The sequence below is a fragment of the Lachnellula hyalina genome, assembly GCF_007821495.1.
Source record: "Lachnellula hyalina strain CBS 185.66 chromosome Unknown contig00146, whole genome shotgun sequence".
Classification (NCBI taxonomy): Eukaryota; Fungi; Ascomycota; class Leotiomycetes; order Helotiales; family Lachnaceae; genus Lachnellula; species Lachnellula hyalina.
The window spans coordinates 60842-73725 of record NW_022157260.1 but is presented as its reverse complement, the minus strand read 5'-3'; the positions used below and the strand labels follow the sequence as shown (position 1 = coordinate 73725).

The following is a 12884-nucleotide window of genomic DNA, read 5'->3' as shown; positions in this document are numbered from 1 at the left end:
GTTGGGCGTGCAGAGAGGGCATTGTCGTCGTCAGAAAGAGGCTCAACTCGCTTAGTGTTGGTTGTGATTCCCAATCTGGTATAGCGGCCCGCCCTCAAAATCCTCATCTTCGTTCCTAATTAGGTTTAGCTCCACATTGTAGATAGCCTCATCTCTTTTGTAGAGCATGCTCTTTAGACTCAATACTATCAACAGATCACTGAAATTATTACTGCAATGACTCCTACTGCTTTAGGAGACTGCAACTGACACTTAGGTATTTGAAGCCTTGCACCCTGCCTGGCTTCCCCACAGACCTTCAAAGGCGTCTCGCGAAATGTATTATGCATAATTCAGGCGCAGCCATCTTTGTATCTTTGGCCGTCATCTTCTAGCCAAGCTGCTCTTCCGCACGGTATATCCAAAACGATTTCCGGCATTGTCTCCCCTTTTGAAATTTTACAGATTGTCTATTTTACGCTCTTGTTTCCAGTCCCATCTACGCCATCCATTGCCACGAGTCTCACTTCTGTTTCATTCCCTCCCATCTTTCGAAATCGCCTGTATCTAGATCAAACATGTCCAGCATCCTGCCCACGCTTTGCTGTATGATATCATCCACCGAGTCTGGCCGGGTATAAAATGCAGGTACCGGTGGGAACATGATGGCTCCAGACCTTGTCAAAGACAGCATATTCTCAAGGTGAATATCACTCAGTGGTGTCTCCCTTACCACCATGACCAGTTTCCTTCTCTCCTTCAGTATGACATCTGCTGCACGTGCAATCAGATCACTGCAGTACCCAGTCCGTATCCCAGCCAAAGACTTCATGCTACATGGCACTACTATCATACCATCCGTGTGGAAAGAGCCACTGCTCACAGGAGCAGCAAGATTGTTTGCGGTGTATGCGAAGTCGGCGAGTTCCCTAACAGTCGCCGGTGCGTAATCGGTTTCATATTTGATGGTCGCATCCGCCCACTTGCTGACAATGAGGTGCGTCTCCACGTTCATGCGACGAAGTGCCTCGAGAACTTTGATGCCTAGAATAGCTCCGGTTGCACCTGTCATGGCCACGATGATTCTCTTGCGTCGAGCCAAGGGCCTGTGATCAGGAGTCGATGCATAGGTACGGCGCGATTTGCTACTCTCAAAGCTCGTCCTGCTCATCAGAGAGCATGAGTATGAGGAAGAACTAGAGATTCGGCGCTTAGATACAGAACAAAACATTGCGGTTTGTTCATAGAATAGAGTATACATGATACTGCTAAGAACAAGAATGCCAAATGATCCCTAAATCCAATCATACAATTCTTAAGCTAGGATCGCCTCTAAGGATTTGGGCTCGGGCCCAAGATCAATCAAGATAAGCATGATGAAAATTTCTCCTGGCAATAATGGTCAATCTCCGTGGCAGATCCCTTCTGGCAAGTTTGAGGGAGGCGGGGGACTTCGGAGACCTCGGAGCATGACGGAGGCTCACGGATATTGACGGACATCAACGGACACCGCCTTTGACGGAGTTGTTCAATCTCATCTGTGACCTTTTTAGTTGGAAGTATCTCACTGTTATTAGATCCGTCAGGTTCTTTTATGGTAAGCTTTGAGTCCCCAATGCATCCATTCGTGCTTATGCCCCCAACAGATTCTATTCTAGAACCATTCGATCATCTCTCAAGCACCTGCAATCATGCGTCCAGGAGCTATTCGAATGATGGCGTCCCTCACGAGGACTTCTATTCCACGGGTTTCAACAGCAAGTGAACCACCTCATCTCTGCTTCCGTTCTTTCGTGGACGCATTGCGTGAAGATAATGATCTTGCAGAGATCAATGAGGAGATTGATCCATATCTCGAGGCAGCCGCAATCACTCGTAGAGCATCTGAGACCTTAGGAAAAGCTCCCCTCATGAACAATTTGAAGGGCAACAAATATGGTCTGTGGAGGATTCTGGGTGCACCAGCATGCCTCCGCTCCGAAGAGAAGGGCATGTATGGTCGCTTAGCGCGCCATGTTGGTCTTCCGGTTGATGCAACGATGAGAGAGGTTATGGACCAAATGCTCTCTGCTAAGCATAAAGAAGGAATCAAACCGGTGGTTCTGGAGACGGGTCCATGCAAAGAGAATATCATATCCGGTGATCAGATTGATCTGACGAAGCTGCCAAGCCCTTGGCAACACGGTGCTGACGGTGGAGCTTATCTTCAGTCTTATGGTATGCATATAGTGCAGTCTCCTGATGGATCCTGGACCAATTGGTCCATTGCAAGGGCTATGGTCCACGACAAGAATCATATGACTGGCATAGTCATGACACCACAGCATATTGGTGAGTCTGACGGAATTCTGTTCGAAACGAGCGAAGTACTGATTGTCGTCAGGGGTCATCAGAGACCAGTGGAAAGCCATAGGGAAAGATGTACCTTGGGCTTGCGCATTTGGCGTGCCACCTGCAGCTATCATGGCATCATCGATGCCGCTACCCGATGGAGTCTCCGAGGGAGATTATGTTGGATGCATGACAGGTGCTCCTCTGAAGGTGGTGAAATGCGAAAACAACGACCTTTATGTCCCGGCAACCTCCGAGATAGTCATGGAGGGTACAATCTCAATCACCGAACGTGGCCCAGAAGGACCGTACGGAGAGATGCATGGCTACACGTTCAGAGGAGACGTCCATGACGGTCCATTGATGAAGGTTGATAAAATCACATATCGCGACAATGCCATTCTACCAATGTCGGTTCCGGGACGTGCAGTTGACGAGACAGTAAGTGATTCTGTCCTTAATCTTCTGTTACTGACTTTGCCAGCACACTTTAATTGGAACACTTGCATCCTGTGAGATGCGTCAAATTCTCCAAGATGCCGGTATGCCAGTCACCGAAGTATGGACACCGTTTGAAGCTCAGGCTATCTGGGCTGTCATTAAAATTGACGGAGAGAAACTCAGAGCTCTTAAGACGACGTCCGAGGAGTTTTGTCGAAAGATTGCCAAGTTATTGTTCTACGAAAAGCGTGGAATGATGGTCCACCGTCTCTTCATCGTTGGCGATGACATTGATGTTTACAACTTCAAGGATGTCATGTGGGCATTTTCTACCCGTTGTCGCCCTGGCACCGAGGAATACTTTTATGATGACGTTGGCGCCATGCCTCTGATTCCATTCATGTCCCAAAATGCAAAACTTGGAGTTGATCCTTGGAAGGGTGGCAAGATAGTTTCCGATTGTCTGTTGCCCCAAGAGTACACCACTGGTCCGAACTGGGAGACTGGAGACTTTGAGCATGCCTACCCTAAAGCTATGCAAGAGAAGATCTTAAAGAATTGGTCTGCTATGGGTTTTGACAACTGATGGCGGGATTGTACCATAGCATCTCATAGACTGTATATAAGCATAGATCAATCAATATTACGCTGTGTGGATGAGGCGGGCCTGCCATCCCTCTTCCGCCGCCGCAAGTTGTACCCCTGCTCTTGGCTTTCAAACACACACAGATAACCGGAGTTTTTTCCGACTTGTATGGGCAATTATAGCCTCCTTCTTACGAACCCTTGTCATCACCATCTCACGTACATCGGGACCTATGGCAGTACGTCTTAGCGATAGTGGTTTGGGCGACAGCGATCCCAAGTCTAGCGGCGACGATGCCGGATTTTTGAGCGAGGATGATCAGGGCCGTTTTGAGCACGGACAAGCACAGCCGATGGTCAGACCTAGACGAGCAGCGTTTGCTAGTATACAAGAAAGAGGGCAAGCCTTGGGGCTGGATTTTCAAAAAGTTCTCAGACAGGACTCCGGCTGCAGTTCGCACGCGCTGGAGCATGATACGGCCTCTAGGCGAGTAGTCTCGCACAGGGGACAGGCAATAGTTCAAGCTTTATATCTACTTATCTTTCTATAGACAAGGGTATGGTTATGAGGTACGAAATTGGTAGCACACGTAGCTTGGCCAGAAGGGCCTTATAATATTTATTTCCTTTTTTTATAATTATAATAAAATATTCATTTTATTTTAATTTAAAATATTTAAGAAGTCATAATAGTAAAATGATAGCTTTATTTATAAATCTATTCTTATTTTAATTTTAAATACTTTATTAATATTAGCTATATTAGCTAAACTTCTAGGAATACATCTATGAGTTTCCAAAGCTGCCAGAGCGCAATAAAAGAAAAAAAAAAGCGAAGAAACCATCCTTCCGCCAAGTTGTGATTGCCGGGTTGGGGGCTAGCAGCCATATACAAGATTATGATGCTAGACTACACAGTTTTGCCGACCTCGAGAGCCTTGGTGGACTCTATGGATTCGATGTCGGGATTATGAAGCTTCTGGACAAGGTTGACCATTTCACGCTCTTGAGAGCTCCGCCAGCGAAAAGCAGCATAACAAAGCAAATCAGCAAAGTCTCCTGCTTGACAATCGATGATGCCATTCTCAGGAATGCATTTAGCTTTGCAGAACTATACCATGCTCAGAAACATGGCGAGAGGGATGCATACGAGGCTTTCTTGACGTTTTTGGAGGTCAAGATAGCAACCAAAGGACCCTGGACCGTTGAGGGATGGTCCGAGAATGACAAGAACAAAGTCATTACTCTAGACTGCTACACAATGGAGGAACTTGCAGAGAAAATAGATGGAGCAGCATGAGAGGACTGTTAAGTCGGTAGACGAAGTGAGGTCAGTGGATGAGATTGCGGAGAAACTCGAGGGCGGTATCGGTATTCTGCGCATTATATGTAGACAATGGCAGGGCGCTGATTCTAGATGCTAACTCAATGACATAAATTCATCACACAACATATGGATTTTCATATGTTGAGCAAAGTTCTTTTACCTTCAAAACACTATAGTTGACATCTTGAAAATTGTGCCCGTGCATGGGTGCAGTTACCTGAACTTAACGCTTTCAGATAGAAATACCAGCATGATCCTTTAACTTCTAGATAAAGTGCAGAAGGCCACCAGGGCCGCATATGAAAATTTCTCTTTTCTCTTCTCCCTCTGATAGTCTCAACGACACCTCGAAAACCCTTACCTGCTTAAAATAAAATGCTCGTACTACCCAATAAGAAAATCGATCGACCTGTACTACCCCTCTACCGAGCACCGTCGCCTCAACCGTGTCTCGCTTGGAGTTGCTTCAAAGTGCAACGTTCCAAAGTGACTGTCTTCGGGGGTCGATTGAGATATCTGAGCCTGGAAGCCTTGTACCCAGTCCTAACATTCAATAAGAAAGGGTAATAAGCCAGTATGTCATCCCTATAGGCCACCCAGATGGCCTGCGCGTACCATGCCTCATATGAGCTGTCGACGGTAACTGAATGATGGATGACAAGCTGTTAAGGTTGTGAATTAGAATCTTCGGCATCTTGGATGAAGGAGGTGTTTTGAATGTTGGGATCTCGAGCAATCTTGTGACCAAGATGAAGGGGGGTCCATTTTCGGATAGAGTACAAGTGCTTGATATGGGTGGCAATCGTATAAATCCAGTAGAAAGGATTGTCACTCGAGTCATGGGAATTGTGTCGTCGTCAACAATATTGCCAAAGTATCCAAAGAAGTTCGCGACGAAAGCGTGAATAATGCGAGGGACATGAATAGCCATCTTCCAAATTTTGAATTGTAGCTCTGCAGAAAGCCTTCTGAAGATCGAACGTTGTGTTGTTTCCTCTCTCAGCTTTATTACCGGAGCTAGTGGTAGCTGGCTTCTCATTTGAATGGAGTGTTATAAGAGCATTCGGTTCTGGATCTTCAGGAGCCATAGTGATGATTTCGTTGTAAATCGAAGCCAGTGTGATGTATTTAAGTGTCTCGCCTTCATAAGTGACAGTCTGGAAAAGATTAGTCGTTGCACAAATGCCTCATAGTCCGTGGGGATATTATCATCTGAGACCAACCTGCTAATAGCAATGTTGAAATATCCTGTGGCTCTGGGAAGTTGTCAAGGCTTGATGTTGGTTTGGAGTACCACATCGACATATTTCTCTGTGGACATCGACACTTTTTTCGGGCTCGCTTATGATGAGAAGCACGAGGAAGGTTTCATGAGGGGAAGATTGGGAGGCATTGCGGAGCTAGACATTGCAAAGACGCTCAAATATCTCACCGTAAATGGTCGTAATGCGCTTCCCCTTTCTTCACTTGACATTGCCCCATACAATCAGAGCAAATGTCTCTTCTCTCAACACCCCTCTCCCCCAAAAGTATAATACAAATACAAACGTAAATATAAATCTATCCACCTTTCCTTTTCTTTCCTTGAAGAGCCGAACCGGGCATGCAGGGCAATACATAGCATTGTGAATACAGATGTTACAATTGATAAATAGAAAATAAATAAACATGCACATCATAAAAGCAAGCAAAGATATGGTGGAAACGAAACGAAATGAAACCAGAACTCCATTTCCAAGTGATGGGGCAGCCTATCTACATATGTATGTATGGTATCTTAAATAAATGGAATCGTGGTTGTTATCGTGACAATTCGTACAAAACCTGCTGCTGGACCTCATGCCTACAGTGTCCAATGTCATGCGCTGCCATCTGCTGTCACTTGTCTTTTCCAAGGCGACCTACGCTCGCGCGTTTCATGTCGTATACTCCTCATCATAGGGTAATGCGCCGCACATTGGAAGCCTAGCATCTTCCGCGAAACTGAAATACTCTCGTATATCCAATTTGCAACTTCCGCCCTTACTTCATCCTCCTATTTTCCATTCCCACTAACCTGCCACACGTACGGCAAGTGTGCAAGCTATCTTACATCTTACGCGGTGCTTCCTGAGTCCTCACATCCTCCGACACCAATCCGTCCCTTGGCTCACCTGCCTCTCACACAAGAACCCCTCAAGCACCATTCCAATAAATCCGGCTATACAAATACCCGCACTGTCAGAAACACTAGTCGCGCCGAGACTAAACTCCCTCTCCTCCTCAGGGACGTTCTGCATAATCTCAGCAAAGGTGTTGACGTAGACGGCGCCGCCAAGGAGGCCTTCCCAGAAGATGAGCGCGAGGATGATGTAGACGGAGGGGATGTAAGCGTAGAGGGATTGGGTGAGGAGAATGACGAGGTTGGCGCATTGGAGGAGGCTAGGAAGGTAGAGGGAGTGCAAGCGGATGAAGGGGGTCGAGGAGCGGGCAACGAAGACGCCGAGTTGGTAGGTCAGGGTGTAGGTTGGGTAGAATTGGCGGAAGCTGGTGAAGGGAGTGGAGGGGAGGTCGAAGAGAAGGGTGGGAGATATGCCTTGGTTGATGGTGTATTCGGCGATGTAGACAAGGAGGAGGGGGAGCATGTAGGGTATTACTAGGAGCTTGGCGCGGTGGAGGTTGGTGAGGAGGGTTGATTTGTGCTGTTTGCGCAGTGGAGACCGTGCTCGGGGGGAGAGAGTGGAGTAGGCTTCTGCTGCAATGGAAGGGCCTGGTGCTAGTAAAGATTGAGACGCTGCGTCGATGGGAAGGTGTGATATGTCTTCACCGTCGTAATCCCGGCTCTGCTCCTCAGTTGGTATCTCGGAGTATTCTCTCATTCTTGACGCTCTTCGTAGCGGTGCAAGAGGTAGGATCAGGAAGAAAGCAATGAGCATGATAAATGGCAAGCATGCACAAGTTAACAAACTAGTCCGTACACTCAACCCCAGCGTCCCTGTCAAAAACACATACAATCCCGCACCAACCAGTCCCGCACCGCCCGTTCCACTGCCCCATGCCGCGAGACTGAATGGGCCGTAATAGTGCGTCAGGCCTAGAAAGCTCAACTCTCCCCCTCCGCTACTCAAGCTTGCTAGCGCGACGCCGAAGAGCTTTATAGGGACGGAAGAGGGGGTCAGGGCGATTAGGAACATGCCGGTTGCAGAGAGGGCTGTGAAAGATAAGATGCGGATGTGGTAGGGTATGCGGTGAATGAAATAAGGGGCGAAGAGTTTCGTGAGGAAGGAGGGGAGGACATCGAGGAGTAGGACAAGGGATTTGGGGGTCGATGCGCCAACAAGGTCGAGGGCGCCGGTGAGGATTATAACATAGGAGACGTTGTTGATTAGGCCTGGGCGTGGTTAGTGGGGGTGGGTGAGATGGTCGAAAAAGGCAGAAAGGGAAGGGTTGAGGTACCGAATAACCAGAACGCGATCAAGACGGAATTATCTGCGCCTTCAAAGAGGCCTTTGAAACGTGCTTTGTAGAGGGCCCAAGATGATCCCGGCGTGCCTGGGAGAGGCAGTAGCCCAGAGGAAGAAGGCGATACCATTGTGGATCTAGGGACAGAGATGGAGGATCGGGCGTGTTGTTGCGTTGGAGGTAGTTATTGTGGTTGTGGTTGTGGTCGTGTTCCGCTCGGAATAGTGTCACGCGAGCATAATGTGAGACTGATAAGAGGATCCCGTAATGTGAGAGAGTTGCGTAGTCTTGTATTGTATTGTACTCGAGATTGCGAATATCCCTCCGACCGACCCTTGGTATGCAACTCAATTTATGAGGATATACATACATACTATCTCCAGTTGGGTTTATCTTATGTCTGCCAATCAGCTGGGATGAAAAGAAGTGACGTTGGTTTTCAGCCCAGCTTAAACATGCCTGCATGCACCAGACCCACTTGGCGTCCGAGCCCCTGCTAGCGTGTACAGTGGATCCGCCAAGCCTATTTTGAATGTGAAGAGGAGTTTGTCCTGCATGAGATGATGAACCCGCCGCTTCCCCAGATCATCGACTCTTTCTTCACTCACCGTTCACCGTCTGATCCTCGACCACGTCCCCGTCCTCGAGAAAGAAGCTGCAATACATCGTCCAAGTCGCAGGCAGAAACAAGCACGTGTTGTGTGTGACGATATTTGATTATGCCTTCATAGCCTTACCTGTTTACTTAAACACAACACTGCGCCCGTGTTGATTTGCATCACTTGTTTGCTCTTCCCTTTAGCCGCCCCAGTCATCTAGGAAACCCTCCGAGATATTGATCACCAACGCGAACCAGCAGAGTCTTCAACCAAGCTGTAAAAGCTGTAATGAACACAGAATAAGCTTCAGCCATCGGTGGAATATATTCTTCCAGCTCTAGAGCTCCCTGCTCTGCCCTGCATCCAAATCCTCAACTCCAACTGAATCCTTAACCCGTCGGGCATCAAAGACATTAGACATTATGGATCCGAGACAACCACCACAGCATCCCTTCTCGCGGAATACTGCATCTCCCTATGGACGAACCCCTTTCCCTCCCTCTGCGAATCAACCGCCATTCCCTCCATCCTCTCATCCTCCAACTGCCGCGCCTACTTATGCCGAACATCAACGGCGACCTTCAGAACCTCCATACTATACCCCACAACGAAGCTATGGTCAAGAAGGACCTTCAATAGGCGGACCAGGTCATTCGAGACATCAGAGTGCATCCTCGATAGGCGGTCGAAACATGCCTCCTCCCTCATCTCCTCAGTCGCAACATCACAGCTATGGCCCACCTCCACCGCGAGGACCGCCTGTTTCTGTCGGTCCAGCACCAGCCTTCCCATCTGGTCGCGATCTGCCAACCCTCCCCCCAATAGGTGGACGACTGCAAACTACTGGGATGTCCATTTCATCTATGCTTGGAGGCCCTCCATCAACACGTGAACAACCACCGTCACAATATGGCTCTCCTATTGTCACTTCCGCAGGACAGGCCTTCCCTGGCGCAACTCACGCATCGCCGCGGATGAGTGCAGCTTCGGATTATGCACCATTTCGAAGACCTCAGACTCCCGAACATCGACCTTACGAACCGCGAGATAATAGGGCAAACTCTGCAGGATCTCCATCAGGGATGGGCACTTACTCTACACCCGAAGCACGATCAAGATTTGGAACTCCTGGGCGTCCTCAAGGCATGCCCATAGCCGAAGAACGTCGCGAACCAATTCGCGTACCCAACCCAAATGCAATTCCACCTCGACCTAGTAGTCAGCCGATTTACAATGCCCCTGGCGCTCCTCCACAGCGTCGAGTCGAAAATTCTCGAAATCCACCATATCAGGAAGGAATATTTGGGAGAAGGCCGGATATAGATCAAAGATCGCAGCAGGATGTGCGTCTTGTGGATCGGGAAAAGGAGAGGGATCGTCAACTTCTCATAGACCTGGAAAGGGAGCGAGAACATCGGGAAAGAGAAAGGGAACGGGAATTACGGGAAAGAGATCAACGGGAGAGGGAGCGAGAGCGAGTAGAGCCGGCATATCAGAGAGCTGGATATGAAGATAGACATACTGCGTACGGTTATGCTGAGAGGGAAAGGCAAGAGCGTGAAAGGGAGAGAGAAGTAGCAATACAACGGGAACTAGAGATCAGGGAAAGAGAACTACAGGAGCGGGAAAGAGCTATAGCTGAACATGCTGTCCAACAGGACTATGCACACCAGTTAGCTCAAAGGAATTACAGCAGACCACCTGAGCCTCGCGAGCAGCCTTCATGGATGCGCCCTGAGCCTCCACGACCTTCATATGACCAACCCCCAGAACGGCCACCTCCCCAACAAGAGCGGCCTCCGAACGGCTACGAGTACCCAGCTTCAGCCGCCCCTCAATACCGAGACCACCCAGCTTACACGCCCAGTGAGCCACGATATGCGGCCGTACCACATCCTACTTCCGCACCTCCCCAGCATAGCGCTGCAAGTGCCCCTCCGTTTGAAACGTATCTCGAGAGAGAGCAAAGGGCTCAGGCTCAACTGCATCAGCAGCAGCAGCAGCAGCAGTCTATTTTTGGTGGGTCGTCTCAAAATGGACCATATCAAGTTCAAGACTCTCCCAGGAGAAGGGACTTGGACGATTCACAGCAAATGCAACGGTCACGGAGTTTGCTTGGGGTGCAAGAGATCAATCGTAAAGGTCGTGTTTCTCCTCTTCCTCAGGCTGTTCAAGGTGCACAAGGTCAAATAGGTGGACCAGGCGGTGAGCCAGGGATTAAGAGTGAATTTGGCAGGATGTTTTCAGGGATTGGGAGTGGTGTTGGTGCTATGGGAATTCCAAGCCCAGTTACAGCTGGTCCTCCGCCCCTATCATTTTCTGGTCAACTCCATCGAGAGGATGTCGAGAATCTTCCAGGCCAGGATTCGCCAATGGAAAATGGTGGGAATAAACAGGTCCGAAGCGCATCTCGGGGCGGCGGATCATCAAGGCGGCGAAAGCTGAAAGAAGAGGACATCGGAGGCGATGATAGCAGTACTGGACGTCGTACACCAAGTATCCGAGGAGGCAAGCGATCCAAGACTCACCACCATCACCATCATCAGTGAGTAACCCGTTCCCTCTCCCTATAAAATAGCTAACATCCTCTTGATTCAGTCACCACCACCATGCAGACAACACCTCCTCGCCTGTTCAAACACCTTTGAAAAACGCTACCAAAGCCTCCTCGGTCATTCCCTCACCACCAGATCAGGAAAGCAGAACCCCAATCCTGCACCACCACCACATCCCTGCGTCCCGCGTCCCGCATCATCATCATCATCACAAGCCTTCCTCCCCGAAACCAACCATTCCGCTTCCAATACGCAAAATTAAGAATGATGCCGTACTGGCATCCGTCGCCGACAAACCGCGTCGACATCTAGGGCACGCGTATTATTCTTCAGAACTCGCGCCCACATCTTCGAATTCTGCTTCAAATGCCAGTGCTCGCGGCTTTGTGGGTACGGCTAACCCTTTACTTAAGTTTAAAGGAAAAGAAAACTGTACCTTTACAGTCAAAATTGGAGCTATGTATTTGCAAGATACAGCGCGCAGAGAAATAACACACCGGCGCGCAATTTGGGGCACAGACATTTACACCGACGACTCGGATGTTCTCTGTGCCTGCATCCATTCCGGGTACGTGCAGGGTTGTTTCAGCCCAGACATAGGAGACGAAGTAGGGCTCAAGATGTTGCTTGGTGAGGACTGCGTGCTGCCGCCGATTGGGGAATTGATAAGTGAACCGCCGAAGACTGGACCGAGTTTGGTGCCCGAGGGGAAAGAGTTGCATGTCACGGTGCTGATATTGCCGGCATTGCTAGAGTATAAAGGGATGCATCGATTCGGGGTTAAGAGCCGAGCGTTCGCGGAAGGGGGAAGGGGGCATGATGGGGGTAGTTTCATGGTGACCGGCGTCAAGTGGGTTAGCGGCTCTTCGGCCCAAAACGCAAAACCGAATTCCAAAAATAACACCATTATGCCCGAGCAGCTTTCTCAACAAGAACTCGAAGAAGAGGCTATATTTGCGCGACTCTTTAATGGTGGTCCTGTGAACGGTTCTGCAGACGTTGAAGTTCCCGAGAGCAACGTCCGCTCGGAAGTGAGAGTTAGTCGAAGCGGTGATATTACAGGGATTGGAATGGGTAGTTGGTGGAAGAAAGCGGCACGAATGGAAACGGCGCAAGGTAGAGAAAAGGGCAAGAATGATATAGGAAATGGCGATGGCAATGGGAAAGCGAAAGAGAGGAGTGTGGATATCCTTGCTGAGGCTGCTGCTTCTCTCCTTCCTCTCGAGACTACGACAAGTACAAGCATAACTCCGCAGACTATCGTTGAAAGGATTACGGAGACGGTCGTTGAGAATGACAATGCGGGCGAGAGTGATGCTGGTGGGGATAGGGGTGAGGAGCATGTGAAGAAGGAGGGAGTGACTGAGAGTGGAAGTGGGGTTGCTTGAATATTATGGGGGGTACCTTAGCTTGCTTACACTAGCTTGCGTGAACTTTTTTTGCATAGGGTAGCTAGGATAGGGTAGCGGGCGTTTGGAGCTTGAAGCAATTATTGGAATATCAATAATACTATACGTACTCAGTGCGTTACCTTGGCATTGATATATGTGTCGTTGCCTTGATAGGCAAGTGCCTTTGGTCTTGGAGGTAGTCTATATGAAGGAAGATACCAGAGGACATAGAGAT

At 49.0% G+C, this 12884-nt stretch overlaps 4 protein-coding genes across 4 annotated transcripts; 2 read left to right on the top strand and 2 right to left on the bottom strand.

Annotated features, from left to right (window-relative positions):
• Positions 1 to 502: 502 nt before the first annotated feature.
• PAD1_0 (Flavin prenyltransferase PAD1, mitochondrial) lies at positions 503 to 1210 on the bottom strand (the record flags this gene model as incomplete). Its single annotated transcript, XM_031152903.1, has 1 exon — positions 503 to 1210. The coding sequence occupies one exon, from the start codon at positions 1208 to 1210 to the stop codon at positions 503 to 505; it is 708 nt and encodes a 235-aa protein (XP_031002878.1).
• A 460-nt stretch (positions 1211 to 1670) lies between these two features.
• On the top strand, positions 1671 to 3337 carry fdc1_1 (Ferulic acid decarboxylase; the record flags this gene model as incomplete). The annotated part of the gene is made up of 3 exons (XM_031152902.1): positions 1671 to 2310; positions 2363 to 2751; positions 2795 to 3337. 3 exons carry the CDS (start codon positions 1671 to 1673, stop codon positions 3335 to 3337), a joined length of 1572 nt encoding a protein of 523 aa, XP_031002879.1.
• Positions 3338 to 5520: 2183 nt separating this feature from the next.
• Positions 5521 to 8234, bottom strand: BTN1 (the record flags this gene model as incomplete). Its single annotated transcript, XM_031152901.1, has 3 exons — positions 5521 to 5820; positions 6817 to 8033; positions 8099 to 8234. The coding sequence occupies 3 exons, from the start codon at positions 8232 to 8234 to the stop codon at positions 5521 to 5523; spliced, it is 1653 nt and encodes a 550-aa protein (XP_031002880.1).
• Positions 8235 to 9125: 891 nt separating this feature from the next.
• LHYA1_G007977 (uncharacterized protein) lies at positions 9126 to 12646 on the top strand (the record flags this gene model as incomplete). The annotated part of the gene is made up of 2 exons (XM_031152900.1): positions 9126 to 11248; positions 11302 to 12646. The coding sequence occupies 2 exons, from the start codon at positions 9126 to 9128 to the stop codon at positions 12644 to 12646; spliced, it is 3468 nt and encodes a 1155-aa protein (XP_031002887.1).
• Between the last annotated feature and the right edge of the window lie 238 nt (positions 12647 to 12884).